General features: G+C 42.5%; 1 protein-coding gene across 15 annotated transcripts in view; it reads right to left on the bottom strand.

Moving 5' to 3' along the window:
* Positions 1-24,110, bottom strand: part of cacna1g (calcium channel, voltage-dependent, T type, alpha 1G subunit) — a 301,230-nt gene that overhangs the window by 114,214 nt on the left and 162,906 nt on the right. For all 15 annotated transcript variants that reach the window (XM_008437998.2, XM_008437993.2, XM_008437999.2 and 12 more), the window contains 6 exons: positions 23,772-23,869; positions 10,631-10,790; positions 7,211-7,505; positions 6,617-6,709; positions 3,961-4,849; positions 2,659-3,047 (listed from right to left, as the gene is read on the bottom strand). In XM_008437998.2, coding sequence (XP_008436220.1) covers positions 2,659-3,047; positions 3,961-4,849; positions 6,617-6,709; positions 7,211-7,505; positions 10,631-10,790; positions 23,772-23,869 — 1,924 coding nt within the window. The remainder of the gene's footprint in view (positions 1-2,658; positions 3,048-3,960; positions 4,850-6,616; positions 6,710-7,210; positions 7,506-10,630; positions 10,791-23,771; positions 23,870-24,110) is intronic.

Genomic DNA, 24,110 nt, shown 5'->3' with positions numbered 1-24,110 from the left:
GCATAAGTTTGTTCACGCAATAAGTCATTAAAAAACTACATGCCACGAAATCATCCTCATAGCACTTCCTGCCATCTTCTTAGACATTTCCGCCAGTGGAAACATCCGATTTTTGATCATGACTCGTGTTATGCGATACAGCTGAAAAACCACCTCATCCTGTTACCAAAACTTATTGAAATTATGAGTTTTCAAAATTGGCGCGTTTGGATTAAGCACATTTATTTTCGCAAATCCCATTTGCGCTGTTATAGTGTCCATGGAAACGCAGCTATTTTTGAATGTTTTCACTTTTTTTTGGACCTCACATATCTTTAATTCCAAGCCTAAACTTAAATAACTTTCTAARCCCAAATGAAGCAYGTAGGTCTAAACTAGAGCTACTAAGAAAGTTAGGTCTACTCATAGCTTTGAAGTTGAACGATCTATTGCTCATTGGGAGATTAATCATTCTTTTATAAGCYAACACAAAGTAGAGCAAAATTGTAAATTGGGAACAAAGCGATCCTCTGATTTTGAGTGGTAGGCTTTTGCTTTTAGCTCTCTTGAGCCAACACTTAAATTCAAACTCACTCATCTGTACRCATTAGTTCTCAGGACTTTGACTGGTCCATTCAAACACATGATGGTGCTCGATGTCCTGCGGTTTTTAGGCGCGTCCCAGACAAACGGTCCTGACCCTTGAAGGTTTTTTCCAGTAACGACCATATTTCATTCCTTCATTGAATTAAACTCATTCCGTCTTCACTTCAAGTCAGATCAACTAAGCCGAAGAAGACAAGAAGAACAAGCAAGTTGCTGTTTTGAGGTTATGTGCAGCATCAGCTTCCTAATGATTACCTAACAGAAGTGCTGAATTCGACAACTATTGGTTTGCTAGCAAGAKATGTACTGGGACAGCAGAGGGAGCTCATACTTTGGAGAAAGGAGAAGAGAGACCGCTAGAAGTGGTTTTCGTTTTAGTTTACGGCTCCTCAGAGAATTTCCTGTGTCGTAAAAGCTAAATTTGAAGGAATCTGTTACATGATGCGCAAAATCTACAATCCTGCAGTGAATTTCAGGCCCTGGTCACATGACTTTAACATGCTAACGAGTGAAGACCGCCAAAAGTCAGCGTCCTTCATGTTATGTAAAGCCTCACCGCAATATCAGCGACATTTTTTCTTATTGTGRACCGTGAGCTCATTGCAGCTTTGCTGATATTCATACTAAGGGGGAAGAACRGCTCTGCAAGACTCTTTTCTTAGATACATGACTGCATTTGTGCTCATCTCACGCATCTGTTTTGAGTTTTAGCCCATCTGCTCCTGCTGGGCACATTTACACCTCATATTAGCAGGTAACTACCCTTATCTAAACAGGATATCATATTACACAGTGACTCACAGCCTCGGGTTTTAACGTGATCCAAGTGAAGGTAGGACAGGAAATAAAAAAWWTTWAAAAAACTAAAGACACATTAAGAGCAATAAATTTTCTTCCAGATGGTAAAACACCAATTACAAATTCTCTGTCCTTCAACGTTTCCTTTCTCGGCCCACTTTCTCTCTCACGTGGCTGTAATTATGCTTGTGTAAACAAGCCAGGCTGGAGGGAGACATCAGGGATACAATTCGGGCATATGGGAGCAATGTTGCTGGCACAAACACACAGAGTGACACATCTGATCAGACCCCAGACTGGTAGCACCGCTGCCTTGCAGCATGAAGGTCCTCGGTTTGAATCCCCGGCATGGCATCTTTCTGCGTGAAGTTAGCATGTTCTTCCTGTGCGTGCTCTGCTTTCTCCGGGTACTCAGGCTTCCTCCAACAGTCCAAAAAACATGACTGTTTGGTTAATTGGTTTCTTGAAGTTGTCTTTCGCTGTGAGTATGTGGRCATAGTCRTTTGTCCTGTGTGTGTGTCTATAACTGCAGTTTAATTAACCATAAAATTGCCCGAACTGCAATTACGAAAATAAATTTGCCWAATGGAAACCCGGCAATTTTGGAAGCACTCGTTTTTCGTTACAAAGTTTTTGTGCGAGGATGAGGYGGTCTTTCGGCATAGGTGTTTCGCAGAACAGCAATTGAGRCTCTTATCAAGTCACGCGGGTCACATGATCAACAGCCGGATGCTATCACTGCTGAAAACGACAAAGACGACAACAGGAAGTAGTAAGAGAGGATGATGGTCTGTGTTTGTTTTTTCGGACAATGCATCTGGTTGCATTGTTTGAGTYGCACAGCATCGCAAAGTTCATAAAAAGTTGTGYGTCATTTGAACGTGATGAATCCACAGCTCTTCTGTAAAAATCTAGAASTCTACAATTTCCTCAAAATGYTGCACACATAGCYGCTCCCAAGTTTTAGGGGTTTGTTGCTTCAACGACTGAATAAGACGCTCTTCTGATGGCTGATAGRTGATCAGCACTAGTGCCATGGCTGAATTATGAATATTTCTCCTGTAACTGTTCACATCTGTCCATCTCCCACCCAAACACCAACAGAGATAGGCACCAGATCCCAGCAATACAGCAAGGATAAGCAGGTATAGACAATGGTTGGAATCCTTCCTATCCCTCTAACTATTGCCACTATRTCCAATTTACGCTTTGTACAACTGTTGGAAAAAAAAAAAAGTTCTCATAAGGCAAAGAAGAAAAGAAATGTGCACTAACCTGCTCATGGTACTCGATCCCCATGCTCAAAGTGTTAATCAGAATGGCGATCATAATCCCCCGACCAAAGTACTTGCTATCCACAATCTTCCTGAAGGTGTCACACACCAGCCTCCAAAAGTGGACGACGTTGGCAGCCGTCTTGCCCAACCTCCGACTCTTCTTCCTGGGCTGCCGGCTGTCTCTCCTGTCCCTGTGGTGGTGGTCTTGTGATAGCTCGTACACGCCGTCGCTATCCGAGTCACCTGGAGTCTCGTTGCCCTCGGTGAAACCCTCCAACTCATGGGCCAGTGCCTTTGCGCAATCAGGGCAGGTCTCAGGGTCCATAGTCAGACCAGCTGCATCCATGGTGATGAGCTCACGAGCCGACAACTGGCAGGAGAGCTGAGCTGCAGCCAAATGAGAAATGACATAGAATTATACTGTACAGACTTTATAGGCTCGATCTACCACCTTTATAGCCTTGCAAAGTTGGGAGGGAGGGTCTGTTGCCCATCTCCAGCGGTCATTGGGAGAGAGGCGGCGTATATCCTGGACAGGTCGCCAGATCATCCCAGCGCAACAGACAAACACACAGGACAAAAAAACATGCGCGCACACACACCTAAGTACAATTTAGAGAGACCAGTTAACCAAACGTTCATGTTTCTGGACTGTGGAATGAAGCTGGAATACAGACAGAAGAACATGAACATTCCATGCAGAAAAACCCAGAGCCAGGATTCTGTTGCCTTGCAGTAAGAAGGTTCTGGGTTTGAATCTGAACTGAGGGTCTYTCTGCAGGAACTCTGGCAGTCCAAAAAACATGACTAGATTGCCCTTAGGTAATCTAGGGAAATTACCTAAGAGTGTGTGTGAGCATGGTTATTTGTCATGTGTGTCTCTGTGTTCCCTTGTGATGGACTGCCGATCTGTCCAATGCCCAGTGACCATGAGAAATAGGCAACAGCTCTATCACCCTAACCTGAACTCTAACCCTAAACCCTTATGGACAAACAGGTAGAGCCTATGGACGCCTGACTGGACTATYATTGTGGATAAAGTTTGTAGTCATTATGTGGTGGAGGAAGCTTGTTGGARATGGCTACTGGGTACTGCATGACTAATACCTCACTTTARCACATGATCCTTTAACTTGTTTAGCACTTTCCTAGCTCAGTCTGAGTGCAATAACCATGCACAGAAAAAGCTAATAGCGAAAAGAAAGAAAGCTGCCGCTAGTGTTTAATACCTTGTAGACCTTCCAATTTCTAAAACAAATCAGATTCTATTTACCACACATATAGTTCTCCATGTGTTTACCTGTTGGAGTGCGTGTGTCCACCAGGCTGGATGGCCGTCTGTCCAGATGCATGGGTGGGATATTGAGATTATAACTCAGATTTGTTAGCGTGCTGGCGGTGATGCTCCCTCTCCTGGACTCTGCCAGGGCTCGGGCCTGGAGGGTGGGGTAGTTCTTCGGCCCYGGAGCAGCAAACGGTACAGAGTTCCTCTTCATGGCTCTGGACGTGGGAGTCGGAGCCAGGAAGGCCACTGGATTCATTCCCCGGTTGGCGGGAAACAAAGTGCAGTGAGACGGTTCTCCTCTGAGCACGCCGCAACCCGAGGACGAGTCGCCCGCTCCAGAGGTCAGGTTTCCCAACACGGCGAGGTTTGAGTCGGAGGTTGCGGCTATCAGAGAGGATGGCGGTGCCAAGCCCAGTGGCACAACGCTTGTGCTTGCTTTGGGAGGCCCGGCCTCCACGTCTCTCCCCTCCAGGCACCTCGTGCTCCCTCCCTCCCGGATGCTGCCGTTGCCAAGATGGTAGTGATGGTGGAGGTAATGATGATGGTGCACCATGTGATGAACCGACATAGACCCCTGCCTGGAGGATTTTCTTCTTCTCTTCTGCCTCTGGCTATGGGTGGGCTCTGTAGCTGGCGGCGAGGAGGCGATGTTGAGYCCTGCGCGGCGGGCCAAAAACCTGCAGACGTGAGCCACTTGCTTGGCCCCCTTCCGGATGATGTGTACCAGGTACTTCAGCAGCTCATCGTAGCAGGATCCCGGCTCGGACAGGGAGGCCAGAGTGCTGGCGTTGGACATGAAGCGCACCCGTTGCTCCTTCATCAGCTGGCTCTCCCGCTGCTTGGTCTCAGAGAACTGAGTTGCGATGACCACCAGGCACAGGTTAATCATGAAGAATGAGCCGATCTAAGGAAGAACAGAGATACAGTAGATGGCATTGTTATTTGGGCATTGTCTGTGGTTGTCCATCCATTGTTCCCATCATCTGTTAATACCCATGTTTYACACATTTATATMTATGACTTTACAGACTCAAACTTTTGTTTGGCCGTTTTACACAAAATATAAATCATAGTATTCATGTTTACTGGTTGAGTAATGCCTCAAATAGTATGGAAGCTATTTTTAAATGATAAAGAGTAGCACTTTATTTGAAGAGGTGTAATAAGACTGAGATACTGAGGTTAGGAGACTATAACRGCCATTCYATAAACTTCACCTTTTCCTGCTGTAACAAATGACAGATCCACTTTCTTTCAAGGTTTTGATTGTTTTTACATTGGAACCTCCAGGAAGACCTTCTGCCCCGATCAGTACAATTTTTCTTCCAGTCAATGTCAGAGGATTCATTTTGCCAACAATTTTGACTAAAGCCTCTTTCACAAAAAAATAAAACCCCCATRAGGATGACCAGAATGCCACACTGATGTGTGGTACCCCACGCTCTAACTATAAAATTTGCAACTTAAGTCTAAAAATAATGGTGGACAAAACCAGTGTGGCGATCCTGTTGATGGTCAAGTAAATGCTTCCAATGTCAATTATTTTTGTAACCTTCTTCTTCTTCTCACTGGAAATGATTCGGTCTTATGTTTTGGCTTTCTGTGTCTGGYTGGTCACACAAACAACTTTATTACATCACTTCTTCAACCTGCGAAGCCGGCTCGCCCCGATACAAGACAGCTGACACGGGACCATCACTTACTGTTTTTAAAAGTTAAGGCCCGTAGCAACAGCTGGCTCACTTCTGCCTCCCCTCCTCGCATTGGTCCACTGAGAACAAAAATGTCAMAACGGCCAAGAGGCGCCTTAACTCTGTCTGCAATTGTTTTTGTGACAGTGATTCAAGTCTCCTGTTGTTTGTAGCTCAAACATTCCCTAAAGATCAACTATTGGCTTTTCTCCAAATGTAGAGCTGATGGTTGTGGCCATAAAGTTAAACTGTGGTCCCGTTAAAGTTTTGAGGCCCGTTTTTGTGCCATTTGGGGTCAGAAGATTACTACGTTTCCATGGCATGGTGACATTTCCATTCTCTCAACTCAACCCTGCCTCCCATATTTCCTCCCAGTGTTTCAGAGTTCTGCAAGACACATGTTAGCTCTCTGAATCATTTCCTTGTGGATCAGATGTCTTGTTAGCCCATCTGACTTTTCCTTAATGTCAGCTGTGCCCTCACTTCCCACTACTTAATTAAGAGTTTAAATACTACTGATTGGCATTTTCAGTGGCTTGGATGTTTTTCTATCCAAAAGTTAACTACTTTTGTAAATGGCTTTAGCCTTTCCAAATGAATCAGAGTCCAGCAACATCTGTGGAGCAGTGGACGAAAAAGAAAAACGCAGCGATCTGTCAGGAAGCCAGAGCTGATCGACTTCTCATGTGTCCACACTTATTACAAGTAAACAGATCCCAGGAGAAGCCCTTTGCTACTCATTTGAGCTAATGYGTGTTAAATTAAAACTGYTACAAGGTCAACACTTCCAGGTTACACACAATTTTAATTAGGGTCATTTTGGTAGTTTTGATTTAAAAGGAGAAAACATAATAGTTTGATGACAAAATGAGTTTAACTAACTGCCAACCAAGTATAAAACCAAGAGGGRAAAACAAAAGGAATATGCAGAGGTATGTAAACTTATCAGCAGCTGAGGATCACCAACAAGTAGGACTTACAATGATAAGCAGGATGAAGTAGATGAAGTTGTAGAAGGAGTGTGCATCCATCACAAAGTACATGATGTCCACCCAGCCCTCCAGAGTGATCACCTATGAAAAGGGAACAGAGGCAGCGAAGACAACAATGGCATAAAGGTAAGGTCATTTTATTTATAAAGCACATTTTCAGAAATAAGGCAATTCAAATTACTTTGAACAGAAAATCTAAGAAGAGATTTAAAAAAGGCCACATTTTCTGTGTTTTTTTTTCTTTCTAGTGTTAACTTTTAGTTTCATCTCAGAGTCTTTGACACAAATCCAGACTTTTGCTGCAATCTTCAATCTGGCTTTTGTCCTCTTAAATAACCTCCTGGTACCAAACTAAATCAGATCAACAGTCCAACAAAAGACCTGTCAGGTAATGCAAGGACAACAAACAAGAGTAGAGTCTCCCCTGCTGTGTGACAAAGTCCTAATCCTCTGATGCATTGACCACATTTAGACTTTGCATTAGAGAACCGTTCCATCTGCCAAACCAACTGTTGAGCTTCCCAAAATGTTTCAAAGCCTGGTTATTCACTCATAACTCTCAGGACTCGTCGGCTCCCCTACCTGAAAGATGGCTATCCAYGCATAACAGATGTTGTCGAAGTTGATGGCCCCCTTGAAGGGGTTGATGAGGCCGGCGGAGCAGTTGGTGTAGTACTGGTTCCAGTTGACGCAGGTGGTGTTGTCTGTGCTGTTGTAGGAGTCGATGTCCAGACTGCACTGCTGGCCCGCCTCGTCGTACAGCTTGGGGATGGAGCCGCAGTCCCTCATGCCGTTGTCTCGGGGCATGGAGCAGATGAAGGGGTTCTCGTCGTCGTTCTCCGTGTGGTAGTACTTGCCGAGCTCCACGGACAGAGGGCTTTGTGGGAGGCAGAAGGGAGACGAGTGGCACAGGTTACTGACARGTACGCCTCGACATAAAAGACGAGACAGGGGAAAGCATCCGATTGTTGTTCACYGCCKGTTTTTTCGTGGCTCTCCAACCAAAAACAATGTTAAGTTGAAGAGTTTTCAAGGAGTAAGAAGAGAAGTCAAGTTGCCACGTCTGACTGAGAATCTACATCAATGTGGAAAGAGCTGGTCATGCTTTTGAGTTACAGAACCTTCAAATGAATTTAAGCATTACTGAAAAATCCATTTATTTCCAAGAACCTTATTGCTAAGTGAAACACATTATGTAGATTACTTTACTCACAGATGGTTGCTTGGAAGSTTTGATTTCAGTAATTATGATGATTTTTCCACTTACAAGTAATGAAAACAATGACATTTAGAATAAGAGTATTACATCACACCATTTAACAATATTTAATGCAGAAATTTGGGTTTAATTAAATTATTTATTGAACATGACTGTATGTTATTTAGAACCATGCAAGTTGAAGATGGAAAAACTGCCAAACTCATACATTTGCTCGACTATTATTCAGTCTTTTTTTTTCCCACTTTCAAATTTTTGAAGAGTTTTCTTAGGGTGGAGACACAATATATATAAAAGAAAATGTCTCAGAGTGGCGTAAGGAGATTTTGGAGTGTAAAATCACCAGGAAGCTATGTCCATATWTGGATAATGGAAACYTTGGGCTGGACCATTTTCACTGCAGATTCAACAAAGTTTGAGATTTTTAATGAAAAAACTAAAGGAAAGGTATTTCTAAGGGCATCACCCATTATGGACAGCATGGCTGTCATCAGCTGTCAAGCATCAACTGGCACCATTAAAAGGAAATGTCTCCTATAGGAAAACAACAACAGGAAATGTGACTCAAAGTCTAATGATGAGTCAAATGTGACTCCTACAGTGGTAAAAGACGCTACAGGAGCTGTAGTCAAACTATGTCCTCTTCTTTGCAGGTTGGACACAATTCCAACCTGCAAATGTCTTAACTGCATTTTTTTCTGTTACCGATTAGCACATCTAAAACAAAGCCACGTAAACCGTTATTAGTTTTAGATTATGTCAGGCCGACGGGGCCAAATACCTGCAGGGACCCTTATGTCATTTGAGGGGATTTGGATCCGAACACACACACGCCTGCCATAGCACCTCTTGGCATATCTGCTACATAGCACTCCTCCATCTGGAAGAGAGGGAATGTGTCTGGCGTTTGTGTTATATCTGGCTCATCTGTCAGCACACCTTCAGCTGGCAGCTTCTATTAATTGCAAAACGCAGTCACACTTTTTTTTTTCTTTTTTTTTCGTGGGGAGGGGAGATTAGACCAATCTGTTTTCCACTTCAGGATCACTTCTCACTCTCTTTCTTAAAAGCTRCTTCACACGCCGAGAAGATCTGCCAGAGCCACTTACGGGGCTGATGAGCCCCATGTCCGTTCATCATGGCTCGACGCGCAGGGAGGGACGTGGCTCTCTAATGGCGATCTGAAATGCTCCTAATCAGCATGAAAAAGGAGGTTGTGAATGTGTCAGGTGTTTGCCGAGAAGCTTTTGGCGACGTGACGGAGCGCCGCGAAGCGAAGCCGCCTGTAAAGCAGACCCGTTAGTAAAGTCTGGCGCCGCTTACAAGGCGCAGGTATTCCAGGGAACGCTAGCCGGTCGCAAGAACCGACAGTGACGACAGAAATGATGTCTGCACACCGAAGGCATAATGCATGAACTTAATTTACAGATGTGGGGTGTCATAAATCCCTTAGAGAGTAATGATCCCTATATGACTCAGGCAACATGAATAAGTTATGGGTACCAATGTTCCCAAATACAGGAGCACAGACGATCCAGGGCCTTTTTTATTATTCCAGAACCTGTCTCGGTCCTCCATTCATCACAGCAATGAGGCGTCAGAGTCGCAAGCCTCGCTGACGGTAGCGCGTGACCCAGTTTGAAAGAAGGATGAAGTTACTTTGACGTCCCACAGACTTTCTTTCAACTGGCCAATTCAATGGCGCTCTCGCGATGAAGCAACAAATCATAGAGGCTTTGCAAAAGTCGTCCCTTTGAACTTTTTCACATTGCGCAACAGATTACCATTTATATTATTTGAGGGGAGAAAGCAGAAATGTTGAAGAAAACATGGTGGTGGTGGCTGCTTCAGTCTGCAACGGTTTCCAATGTCTTACTGCTCTCAGTGCTTGTTAGTGTTTCCAATGGATTCTAGTATTTATTTCCAAGACACGTTCCAACTGTGTTTAACGTAATTTCCAGAGCATAAGGCGCTCTGGAAATTATACCTTTCATTTTCACACGCTCTGAACACTGTGACTTTAACAACGACGCGGCTGATATTTGTATGATTACAGAGTAATGTTTTAGCTGCTTGCTATAGTTTCTGTTTTAACTGTGTAGAAAATTAAGCCAAATTTATTCACACCCTTTACACATTCAGAGTTAATTTTAATTTTATTCAGCCAAGAAAATCTTTTATGCCTTTCATTTTCAAAATCAATGAAAAAAAAATTTTTTTTTGACATCACAGCAATTAAACTCGTTTTATAATTGCAGACAAGATTTTTATTAATTTYCACTTATCACTGATGACGAGCTTCGAGGATTTGGGCTTGAAATGCCTCCTTACCATCACCATAATCTTTGGTTCCCACCATCAGAGTAAMGTTTGGAGTCTGTGGACTTTGATTAAATGCCAAACAGTGGCACCTGAAAATAATTACAATCAGCGCTCTGGTGTAATAATATGAAAAAATGGCTCGGAGACGTTGCCAAAACATGTTAACAATATCTGTGTTATCTGCAGATAAAACTGAGGATTTGTTTGGAAATTATTTTTGCGCAGGTACGGTGCAACATGTCGACAGGTTGTTGTGAGGTATGAAAAAACGTTTTAAACAACACATTCCTCTGGAGAAATACYCCCCCMCCCCCATATTTCAGCCAGCGGGAGTTTGTTTGACCCTCCCAATGAGTAAAACATATTTTAAGTTTACACCCACGGTCCAACCTAAAAGTTTTTTTGAGTTTTTTTTGTCCACACTAAATGACACAAATACACACGTGCAGAGTGGAACTCACAAGGAGAAGTTGTCTTTGACGAAGCAGCGGTTTCTGAGCAGGCCGGCCCACAGCTGGACGCCAACGATCCCGAAGATGAAGAAGACAAAGAAGCAGAGCAGCAGCACATTACCCAGCATGGGCAGCGTGTCCAGCAGCAGGGTCACCAGGATGCGCATACCTGAAGAGGAGAGGCAAGGACAGGGTCAGATACTCTGCGTACAGCACAATGACCACGCAACATTAACCGTGTGAGACGCTACTCTGACGTTAAGCATAATTTGATCGGTCGGTCAATCAGGGAAGGCAAATAATGGGAATTTAGAGTTCTGCGTGAAACTCACCTGAGCGACCATTTAATAGTAACCAGTTTAACTTCCTCTACTGTTTGCAGTCTTCTGCCGTTTGTAGTTTTTGTTTAACATCTTCTAGCGCCATCTTGTAACCACAACCAGCAAAAGATGGGTGAGTCAAGTGCAAATTATCTGAGATGATTGATTGATAGGATCTTAACTCTGACGGAGGCGTGAGCGCGTTCTGTGMGCTGCGCTTGTTACAATCTGATTAACTGCTACAACCTACTCACCTTCTTTATTTCCTCAACAGGTTAAATTCGCTACTCGTTTATTTAGACTATACTAAGTAGATTAACACAACTTTCTGCATCCTCCTTTGGTTTTCTCTGATATTTATTTTATGTACTGCAGCCTTATTAAATGTGCCACACAAGCCAGGAAATGACCCAAACCCGACCATTGCTCTACACAACACCATGAAGCTCCGAGATTCATGCTCTGCACGAAATGCTCTGGAGCTCTCATGATTTAAAGCGACAAGCACGGATCTGCTTCTTCGCCGGTCGTACATGACATCCCAGAATCCATCTGCTCTGGACGGTGTTCCTTCAAGTTTCTGACAACACGCACTCACACTTCCTACCCGCCTACGCCGTCCCTCTGCTACCTTTGCCAGTGTCCCTGCGTCGCGCAGATACTGTTATCTGTCTATCCATCTTGCCTAAACTTGTCCAATTTTMTCTTTTCATGCCGGCTCTTAATCTCTCATCGCCTCCCTCCTCTGTCGCTGTCTGCCGTTCTCTCCCRTCGTCTCCCACTTCGGCGGCTCGGTGAGTCAGCCGTCAATAATGAGGATCATTTTTTCTGATCTAGGGTTTTCTGGGTAATTGGAGAGGCCAGGTCATTCCCCCGCCAGAGAGCCAACAGAGCTCATCTCCTGAGCTGACAGTGACCTGTGAGGAGGACGGAGAGTCGATGCAGCAGAGGAGGAGAGAAACCAAGGAAGACGATAAGAGTTTTCTGATCTTTTGCTCGGACTATTGGGAGAAAAGAAAGCCAAGTGATGGTTCGATAAAAGGTGTTTTGCTTTACTATTAGTCTGATCTTCCCGAAGACATTAAAGATTTCCCATAAACACGACAAACCCGATCCATATTCCAACACTTTTTTCCTCCAGTCAGTGGCAGACCACACCGCATGAGATTCCAGGTGTTTTTCTGTCACTTTTCATTTTAAATGCCTGAACAAACTGCACAGGAAAACTTTGCTTCTTTCCGCTGTCAGACCGGGTGAAGATAAACAAGGACGAGCTCGCAGACTTTTCACAGATCTGGAGAACAAATGAGGCACTGACGGCAGAGACGGAGAGTAGATGAAGGTGCAGGAAAAAAAAAAAAAAAGCATAGCTGAAGGACAGGAGGATGAGCGACGGCATGAAAACGCTCCCATGCTTGGATTGCGCCTTTCACGCCTTTTTTGTTCTCTCAAAGGAAAAGATYCGAGAGGCGTGAATCACAGCTGAGATGGAGGGACGGTCAACATTGGAAAAAAAAAACAACAACAACACTGCAGTGACTCTTCAATGACATCCGATGGGTTTGAAGAACAACGTTTTGGAGCTTCTTCTACTCGTGTCAAACGGTGGCACTTTGTTTAGCACATACTGGTTGAACCGAGTGCAAAATAACCCAAGAGGCTCTTTCAGCCTGCCATGGAAACCTTAATCAAAGCCRCACCGTAAGGAAGACAGGCTGATGTGATTAAAAATGAGCAAGTCGGTGTTGAAAATGACTGTATGAGTCACCAGTTGCTGTTCTTCAGTTAGACACAAGTTTGATTCGACTAGTGATGAACAAATCAAGTAAAATCAGCTTGAATCTGAAAAAGCAGAACGCTTTTGGTGCTACGTTGTCTTCATGATGTTTTTATGTTTTCATGATGCGAAGCACTTTGAACTGCCTTGTTGAYAAAATGTGCTGTACAAATAATATTGATTTATTGACTAAATCTCTTTTKTGGCATATTATGCCTAAAGAAAAGAAGCTGCATCGYAGCCACACCCTCCCTCATTACACAGATACACATCACCTGCTACGCTCAAACCCATTAGCCATTCAGGTCTATCTARCTTGGAGTCAGAAAATACGCCTAAAACTTATCAAACTGTGCAAACTGTGTAAAACGTAACCTTCTGTCGCCCTGTGGCAGACCTGGTTTTGGGGTTTATAACAACCAGAGCAAGCRGCCTTCTATTGCAGCATGCCGATCTGGGAAGATGCCACTAAGCCCCATCCGAGTTCATGACAGGAGCCGGGATTAACGTCGGCACGCTGAATGGCTTCATGGGAGAGAGAGAGGAAGCTGCGCCACATGGATGGGATACTTCACTGACAGCCCCTCAGGCGGATGCACCCACAAGATGAGCAACGGCCACATTTAGGTTTAAACATGACAAAGTGAACATTCTGAASATTTCCTCTTCATCAAAAATTKTATTATAAATTGAAGAAGCAGTAATGTGACTTTACCTTCTACTGCTCATGTTCAGATCATGTTTTTCCTGCCAATCGTTTTCATTTATTTGACAACGGCTTGGATTTAAAGCATGAATTCTTTGATAAAGATGGGGTATCTTGCGATAATTGAGTTAAGTAATGTTATTGAAACATCTGTGAAAAAGACAGAGAATCTAAAACTCTAAGTTAGGTCMTCTGAATGTCACRTAAAGAAGTTGAGAACGAGGYCTGTCACAGTAACACATTTTTCTGGCCTATTGAGAACTGCCTGAGAATCCTTCCAGAGACGTTTGAACCAGGATTATTCTCCTTCCTCCACGTWAAGGTCACATCCTGCACTTGAACCAAGTCAGAAAAACTATCAAAGCTGCGTTYATCGATTCTGAATAGATAGCAGAGCTGAAGCAGCAAAGGTGGACAAGTGAGTGAACTATTTGTGTTGCCAGAATGAGTTTTYGAAGACTAACCGGTGTGAGGTTGTTATAAATGAAAGCATCTGGGTCGTATGTCATTTGTTCGATGRCTCTACGAGAGACGGATTCTTCATCCCCGCAAAGCGCGAGGAGAACCCGCGTCCATGCGGGGCAGACGAGCGATTCGATCGGCGTCACCTGCCCGCGACCTGGATGGCGAGCTCATTCCGAGAGATCGACATTTCATATTCAATAACAATCATCTCCTCTGCCTGCGCGGCCTCTCCAACCTCGCCGTGGGCGGCCGCTCCGTTCCAACGCRGGCTGGCAGGCGGACCGCTGTGTGTGATCTGGGAGCCATCTGTTAGCAGGCAGATTAGGTCTGCTTCCTCTGCTCTCCCGTCCAGGTCCGGGGTCCGGCGCAGGCTGCTTTGTGATTTTGTTGTTTTGTTTTTTTTTGGTCCGGTAAATTAATGAGCTTTATGAGCTGCGAGCCAGCACACACCTGCGTCCTCCTCATATTTTTTATTTTATTTTTTTTTTTGCAGAGTAAGATGGTGACGTCCTTCATGTCAGCAGCTCCGGACGGAGATGACTAAACGTCTTTCGAAAAGGAAAGGAGATAATCCTCGGAGTAAACAATCCTCAGGAGSCGGGCATGATGGGCAATGGGGAACTGGTTTGGCTGTTGCTCCTTTCACACCACCACTTCCTGGTCAGGGATTTTGCTGACCTTTAGCTACACCTGACCTTACCTACGCTGGAGCTCAGTAACAGGACGTCGTCACATAGGATGCAGGATGAGATTATCAGGAAGTAAACGTACATGGTAGAGAGTGAAGATTTGTTATTCAAGTTGGATTGACGAAGAAAAATATYGCAAACTTTCTTGTGGATATTTAAAAAGTAGCGCCACAAAATCAGTGATTTTGACTGCAAAAACATTTTTAAAAGATCCCAAACAATGGCGGATTTTCTCTTAACCAAAACCCGAACTTTGTAACCTCCTAGCAACCAGTTTTAGCAACCGTTTAAATTCACAATAGGAAAACCCCTCACTAAAAGATMACTAGTGTAAACTGGAAAAAAAATTCAAATTTGAGCAAAAGTTTTAGATTTGATTTCCAGATATGGTAAGAGGGGAAAAAACGATTCTAAGATATTTAATGTGGTGTTTGTATGCAGAAAGGACAAAATAAGAATATTATATGTGTTGGACACACAAATGCTGACTATTGTACAGAGAAGTGTGTGTGTGTGTGTGTGGGTGTGTGTGTGTGCGTGTGTGTGTGTGGGGGGGTGTGCGCGTGTGTGTGTGTGTGTGTCTAGAAACAATCACCTGTTGAATGCAGGCATCGTCACATCAATCAGCAGTTGCTCAATTACAACAATCACCACCAACATGTTCATTAGGTGAATGAAGGTATTGTTTTATATATATAATATTTTGGCATGTTTTTCCCTCCAGCAGACTTCACGCTGTGACCCGGTGTAGTAAATATCATCTGCCTTAGTCAGTTTGTCAGAARTCATTCGCTCAGCTGAAGGAAAGTTAAAAACAGATCTTCTCTCGACACACTGTCTTCACAAAACAATGATCACATTCCTCAGTCTGACAATGCCCTGCCAGCCAATCACTTAATGGCTACTACTTGCCAAACGCTACTGTGACTAATGAAAGATCTAAGTGAGGTTTTCCATCAACCACCTGCAGAAAAGTCAATGGGAATGTCTGCTAAGCTGCTTTTCTCAAACAGTTGGGGATTTAAAAAAAGGAGTCAGTAGAAACCCTCAGAAAACCAAGAGCCAACTTAGTAGTAATTGTATTTTTTTTACATCTGTCTATTCATTCTAACAGATGTTCTCCAATCAACCTGTCWAAGCTTGAGTTATTTGGCGATAAAGTACAGGTTGATAATTCTGATTGTTGACGTGCACTGATGGCGGAAACATGCCGCAAATTGTCGCATCATCATCTGTAACAGCAAAATGTTAGATTTTTTTGAGCATTTTCTCTGACATCTTGTATATTTGGTTCTAACATGAGCCAAGATTATGCTTCTTTGCAGCTACAACTTGTCCAAAAATGACTTTTACATCCCATGTTTACCTTCACCTACCCACAGGGTAACCCCCTACTTCAGGTTCAGTTTTTTCACTTGACATTGGTAAGGCGTTAATAAGAAGGGAAGAGAACAAATGGGCCAATTTAAATTGTCTACARGTTTGGGGTTTTTCCCCAGAGTGGCAAAACATTATTCTGAATTCATCTTCAAGTCCTAACATGCAGAATGCTAGGCGTTGAAATGTTGAAGTTAGCCCTGAGGTTAAAAAAATWATGTTTTTAGCAAAGTTGAAAACTCCAAACTTTTTTTTTTTATCTTTGTATGTTAGTAGCTAGATTTTAGAGCYCTGTGAGCTTAAATGATGTAAATATAKGTAAAAATGCCATCATATGCCTTGTTGACTCATGAAATAACCGTTACTGACCGTATTCACACTCACACCCCGTCATTACTGACAGATAAAGATTATTAAATCAGTTCAACAGAAGCTGTCAGAAGGAGAGGAAATCTTAAGTGACGAATAACGTTATTTACAGGTTCTTCACATATTACACTGTCACCTTCCTAAAATAATGGACTAAGTCTCCATCGYATTTTGGATAAAAAACGACAGGCTATTATTTTAGGAAGGTGACAATACCTAAAACAGCAGTAAACCTTCCCAAAAGTGGTTAGCTTTTCAAAATGACCCCAATAAAGAATAGACAAATAATCCAGGAAGTCACATAAAATCCCAGAACAACATCTAAAGCACTACAGATCAAACTCGTCTCATTTAACATCAGAGTTTAAGATCAAACGGTAAGAGACTCAGGAAGAAGGAAGAGCTCCAAGACCAAAAACCCACTGACGCTGAAGAGTCTTCAGAATTAAGAACCATGACGTATGTTCTCTACCAGAACGTCCAGGCCGTAAATTCACAAACTTAAGCTCAAAACAATGTTCAAAAAGATTCAAAGAATACAAAACAATAAATAAATTTCACCTCTGAATGGTTAAAAAAAACCAAACACACTCACAAAAAAATTTCAGACTGGAAAATACTTTTTGTCTTTCACAGCACTGCGTTTTGCCTACACTCATTGGAGCAATTATCGGTTTATTGGATCGTCTAGTACTAGACAAAATCAAGTCATGCCAAGAGCAACGTGGCCGGGTAATTGCTCTCGCAGAGATGGATCTTCACTTTCACCTAGAACAACGTGCGTCTTTTTTCCTGACAGCTGCTCCCTTTGAATATAAACACCAAACACAGAGGCCTGTCACAGACCGACTGGCTGGCCTTGATACAACCATTGACAGCTCTGGAACGAGGTCCCTGCAGACCCACACCGGACATGAGGGTAATGGCCAATCTGGTGGCAGACTGTCTGTGAGAGATGTGCTGCTGACATGATGTGGGAGTCTTGTTGTTTTTTGTGTGTGCGTGTGTGTGTGTGTTGGCAGCCGGTCAAAGTAGTCCTGCGTAATGTGTCCSTCACTTTCACCGGCAGGACTGCCATGCGAGTGCATCAATCTTCGGCGGAGTCCAGGAAAATGGAYACYATCCCAGGAACAATGTGTTCGCTGAGGGAAGTGTGAGGAAGTATGTGTGTGTTTCAGGATGAGCTTCTCTCTTCTGTTCTGATGTAGAGCTGGAGAGAGTTACAGAGGAGGTGTGTGAGGATGTGGACAGATAGAAACGTTATCCAAAAAAAAAAAAGAGTCAAAAACTGTTTAAAGACAGCGGTGCTAAGATTTTTGTTTAGTGGATTAGTGGATTGGTTGGTTGTGCCCAATGACTACTCCTGATGTTTTTATTTTTTTCAAACATGACAAAACTAAGCAAAGTCAAAAACATTATCAGTAAATATTATTTGATTGGATCCAGGAGTGTAACGACACTCAAAACTCACAAATGAGAMGCGATATCGAGTTCAYGAGAACTTGATTTTGCCACACATTCAACAAATTGATTTCTATCTTTTTGTGATTTCTTTTTATCTCTTCAAAACTTAAGACGGTGATTCAGCTATGTATGACCTTAAGTACAACATTTAACATTTCCAGTTGCTACTGATAGAGTGAGCTGTGACTGTCATGGAGGTCAACATAACCCTACATGACCAGCCACCGGTTGTCATAGCCATGCTTTCAGCAACAATTTCCTGTGCTCATATGTTGTCCGTATCTTGTCTTTCACTTTGTTGCCTGATATTGAATTTTTCAGTGGGTAATGGTGGTTTTTATATTTTCAAAAAAGCAAGTCCGTGGGAATATCTGTGCCATGTTAGGTTCTTGTATCCACAAGTGAAAGGTTTTGCTCAATATTCAATTATCTGCTGCGCTATAATAGTCTGCAGATCTGCTGATCCAGGTTTGGACAGATAAAATGAGTGATTATAACGGGTCTGCACTTAACCTTGGGTCGGTTAAATCAAAGTCCTTGCCATTCCCGTTTCTGTGCAAGCAGCTGTCATGAAAGATAGTAACTAGACATTAGTAACAACCAGGGAGTTCATGCCTTAATGACGGACACTTCACCAGATTGATGGTCTTGAAATTGAACTATTAAACCTCTGACTGATTGAACAGYTCTCTAAAACCTGAGCCACAGCCGCTCTGGTTCTGGCAGTCGAACATGGAGAAGAAATTCGAATCAAGTGCAAGACATCAGACTGAAAGGTGCGCTGCCTCCTTTTAACCTGTGACAAACACCATGAACCTCGTTCCGTCTGATTTACCAGGCTGAGGAGTGCAGCAGTTTCTGGACGTTACCTTGTAGTCTTTTCCTACCACTTAAACATTTTCACATTCTGGCAATGCTTTCTRTTTRGGTTTTAYATGAAATTGAACCAGGTTCAATTTTGTCAATACAAAGTAGTGGGTAGTTAGAAGGTTAAAGTAAATATGTTTTCAGWTTTTCTTAGAATGAAYACCTAGAAAGCGTGTGATGCATTCATTCCTATCCACTCACTATTTTATGAGTCTTTCACTGCTGAAGGTCTTTTTGGAAGACTGTCGCCCATTCTTCTTTGAAAAACCAAACTCAATTAGGTTGAACAGTGTACATAAATGTAAAACTCTTTTGGATTTAGTTTTGGGCTTTGAGTGGACCGTACAGTTTTGGTTCCAACGACTCAATCATAACGCCATCTGTACAAGGTTGTTGCCGGATGGCAATACTCGAGCCTCCAACCGGTCTTCCTTCACGATTGCGCTGTATCCTGTCTCTTTGTCTCACCGCTGTTCTGTAAACACCTGAGCTGTGGATCCACACAGCTCCTCCAGAGTCACTACGGTCAGTCAGCTTAGGCAAAATTTATGTCTCAGCAGGTTCGACGAGGTTACATATTCCTTTCAGTTTTGGATGATGGACTTAAACGTGCTCCATGACATGTCCAACATGGATGAAATTAGGATATCTGCTAATAACCTTTACACAACGTTGTCCCTGACCTGACAGCTGTGTCCCTTGGTCTTCATGATGCTGTTTGTTCTCTAATGTTCTCCAACAAACCTCTGTCCAAACTGCACCCCAAACTCTTGCACAATGTAACAAAACCTGGAAGAATTAGCCGGTCTAATGGACGTACGCATGGCTCTAAAATTGCTCCGCTCAATGCTGGCAGCATGATGGAATAAATCTGTTATTCTGATTTCTTCATCAGTTTTTGGGCGAAGCCTTGCTTTCTGGACAGTTATTCCCTGTGGGAAGGATTTTCATGCTCTTAACTTTCGGACAGTTACTTGGATTCGTAACTCTGGCAACAAATCTCACAGAAGGTGGAATAGAGGCTTTGTAGTGGCAGTGCAGAGCCAAAGAGCAGAGAGAGACGGAGGAAGTTCAGACCATCTCTTCAACTGAACCTAATGGGCAAGTATCATTTCCCCAACTCCAATGTCTCTCTGCCAGACTTTCTACTAACCATAAGGCTGGAGAGAGACTTAAAGAGGCTAGTGAGGTGGATTAGCATGCTGTTGTGAAATATTGCCTCTGATGCCTGGATATTTAGCATGTCATGACAGGGTCTTCTGGTTCTTAAGATTCGTTCTTTACGAATACTTGGATCACCTTCGTTCCACTTAACTGTACTCTTTCCGGAGTTCGTCTATCACGTAAAAATCCAATACGGTGAAAAAAATTCGGCAAAAGTGCAAAGGCTCTGAACACCAGGTGTTGCATATCAGCTTCGCTCAACTTTTCGGTTCAATCCATGTCGTATTAATGAAGATCCATTTCTTCTCTTCCCTAAAACCAGAACAGATTAATCACGTTGAAGTTCTTGTACTTGGAATTGACAATTCCAGACTCTTTAGATGAATTACAGATCCCCCTGTGGAGACTTGATGTTCCCATAATTATGAGCTACGACAGCCTGTTTAATTAGTGTTCCATCTGATTGCTATGAAATATATTTTCCTTCTGACAATAACACTATTACACACCGATCCTAGGGTGTTTGTTGAACTAAACTAATTGCTATTTATGAGGCAAGTGCTGCCGTCAGCCTGTACCAAGCACAGCTGCTTCACACCTGAGACCCACATGTCTGTTCAACCACACTATTAGTATTCAGGAAATAAATATTTGGTCTGTTTGATTTTTTTCATACTATCCATCATATTCCCAACAAGGCAAAAATCACATTAAGTAAATTAAATGAAGTAATTGATAATATTTATATTATAAGACCTGTTATCTAAGACTTTGTAGTTTTTTCAGAAAGAATTTGCATATTTTCTTTCCCTAAAATATGACCTTTTAGTAATGAGAAAGCCCATCATTAAGCTTGATATTGTACTGGATATGAGAAATAAAGCATATGCTCAATCACTGTGAATGCAGAACAGATACATTCAGTGGGAAACAGACAAAAAAAAAATTCACTTCTGTATTTAATTTACTCAAGTTTTTCTGTGGTTGTTGTAAAAATGCGATACTTGCAAAAGAGAAAGAAGAACCCACAAACTTAAGTTTAATTGACACGCMTAGGCCTGTCACAACAATGAATAAATCAATTAGTCACRTGATAAATTAAAACAAACTAAATTATTTCCATTGGCATGATTTATCCTTTATCTCTTTTTTTCTCTCTTTCTACCAGAAACTGGACGATAAAAGTCTTCAGTTTGGTGGTTTGGTCTCAACTGGCTCCTTTTTTGAAGGACAGTTTTRTTTACAAAGACTTCAAAATTCATTTTATTTGTTGTTTTATKTATTTTGTATATTTAAAAATGTATTCAAGTTCCAGTGTTCAACGTTCATTACAATCTAAAGTTTACTGATCCTTTAGAATGTATCTTGCATTATTATTTTGCCACAACTATTATATTAAAATGGTCTCAAAACAACAACATTATTGTTTATCGCGATAACTTCAGGAACAATTTATCGTCCAGGAAAATTTGTTATGGTGATAGGCCCAGACACGCCTTCTTATCATGTACAGTAATGGCAGTATTAAATAATGTCATACTTTTCAAATTTCTACTTTTTTGCTCAGCTCCTAAAATTGTAATGGCCCTACCACACCATTCAGTCACAACCAGTGAAATCTGATTCATGTCATGGCATGAAAACTGTCTTATTAAACTTATTAACCAAATATAAAAAACTTTAAGAAAACAGCAACATAAGCTATGGATCAATTTTCCATCTGATCGCCAAAGGTTTGGCAAGTATGTCAGGGTTACTTTCTCTACGAGTGTTTTGAATATTTCACATATGTGTTGATGTGACTTGTAGACGTCTTCAAATAATTTGGACTTTTATCTAAGACCCATTTAACACKGGCCCAGATCATGATACATCATGCTGACATCATACAACACACTGCATTCACACAAAAGACATAAAACAGATTTGTTTTTCTTTTTCAGAAAGAATGAACATGGAGTTCATTTTGCTCCTTATACATTTATTTCACATAAACTTTTCCGTTAATATTTAAAAATAACATTCTATCGTTGAACAAATCCTTTTAAGTKACTGCTGGGATTTATCAAGAAAGGCCGACGCCTCATAGAAAACCAGAGTAACAAATGCTTTCATGGTTCGTATTATTAATTCGTCGACGTCGAGGGCTGCAGATGACATAAACAAATCACCAAAATTATTATGAAAAAACTCAGGTAATGACGGCCCATCAGCGAAACCCCAACAAACATGATTAGCTGCTTTATGTCAGGGGATCTTAAGTGTAGAGCTGTGAATGAGCCAGTGATTGTGGAGCATGAATGAAAAGCTTGATGTCGATTATGGAAATACTAACGAGCATTTCTTCGGGTTCAGGCAGGGTCTCCTTCAGCCATGTTTGAAGAAAGTGTTTTTTTTTCTTCTTTTTCTTCCTCTTCTTTTTTTTTTTTTTGGACCTATGACTCACAGGTGCTGATTTTAACCAACTGTTGATTTGTGGGGCACCGGGGTCCCGACTGTAAATTCCAGCACTTTTGACGYGTCTGCACAAATTAATCGGGTCGGATTCCATTTGTGTATTCGGTGAATTTTGAAAGGGCAAACTGTGGATTTGCCCCTTATTTTTCCTCAGACTTGCTACCTACMCACTGAGATTATTGGAAAAAGGAACGAACAGGAGAAAGAAAAAAAAAAACACACATTCAGATTTAACTAAGTGAGCCTATAAATAGCTGAAGCTCTGCAGAAAACATCCCCACCCAAAGTCATGATGACTTCTGCCAGGTTCTCTGCAGGACCTGATGAGGTATAAAGGTTGTATGCGCGTGTGTGTGTGTGTGTGTCTGCGTGCGTGTGTGTGTGTGTGTAGGGAAAGCAGGGAGCGAGGGAGGCAGCAGACAGATATCAGCCAAGGAAAATCACAGGACCAACCAGCAACACAGTGCTGACATTTTCCCCACAGGGCCCCCACCAGACCAAATCATCCACACTTTAACACCACCATTAAGCCTGTGATTGGTTTGAGGGATGCTTGGACGCCTAATGAGCAAATCAGTGTGCATGGCTGCTTGCGTTCCGAGTGTCCGTGTGCTTACGCGGCTAATGAGGGGCGGCGGACCCCCTACGACTGCCTCGACTGGCGAGACRGTGGAAGAGGGCGATGACGTCCCCACTCACCGGCTAAACACCTCATGGTACGGAAACACGCACTTCTTGAAGGTCGTGTGGAGTGATCCAGATGGAAGCTAATGGCATAATTGRGATGTTTATTTAAACGGAGAGATTCCAGGTGGTTTTATCTCAGGAGGACCGGATGAAGAATGTGGAATGCTCGGCTACAGGGGGCGATACAAGGTGTTTTGCAGGCACATAGTGTCATTTTATAGCACAATAAAGTAACTTTGTCACCTTTGGTTGTCATAAAGATGCTATTTATATATCAAATATGACTTGAAAGAAATTCACCTTTGTAATTTAGCGCCTTGAAATTGGGGCTCTGACTCCTTAAAAAACTCCTCCTCTTTCTGAAGTCATCACAACATGGCTCCTGTATTAATCCTTTGACAACGTTTTTGCCAGCGTTGCACTGAGCAGTGGCTCGTATAACGAGCTCAGCAGATGTGCAGTTCCACCAGGTGTTTGCTAGTTGTTGCTGGCTAGTCTGAAGGAGCCGAGTGAGTGAGCTGAATGTGGAAACTCAAAAGCTTTGAAAAAGTTCGAGTCTTAGGTCAAAATGGATACGTACAAACTTTTTAATATCAGGACACCACATATAACCAAATTAATGTGGGTGTCCCTCRTCTGCAACCAAKAGCGCTTTACCTGGAGCAGACCGCAATGCTTTTAAGACATAAAAGTTTCTATTTCCAGAAAATAATAAAGYTCTTGGGTTATTAGAGGGCAAATTATTTCAAACCCTCAGAGTCAGGGTGAGGAGTTGTGTTAGAAGGGTGAGAAAACTGCATGCACTCACTTGGCACCCGGTTGATGGCTCTCAGGGGTCTCAGCACACGCACCGTCCTCACAGCTGAAAAGCTAACATTTTGCAGGTTGAGTGAGTACTCCAACATCCTGGGGAARCAAWAGAAAAAAAAGGAGAAAGAGACAGAGAGAGAGAGAGAAAGAACAGAAAACATGTGTCAATGCAGCATCTAYAAGCCAAATGTTRCTGAAGCTCTTGCACCAAAACTCTCCAGCAACTAATTAATCTTTTAATATTCCCAACAACTTTTACATTCTTGGATTTATGAAATGGCTGCTGTGCATATGTTCTGGCAAACGGCGTGAGTTTATTCCAAAGCAATGAAGTCTA

Source organism: Poecilia reticulata, linkage group LG19, assembly GCF_000633615.1.
Source record: "Poecilia reticulata strain Guanapo linkage group LG19, Guppy_female_1.0+MT, whole genome shotgun sequence".
NCBI classification, from domain to species: Eukaryota; Metazoa; Chordata; class Actinopteri; order Cyprinodontiformes; family Poeciliidae; genus Poecilia; species Poecilia reticulata.
Note: the sequence above shows the minus strand (reverse complement) of the source record. Positions and strands in the feature narration are given on the sequence as shown.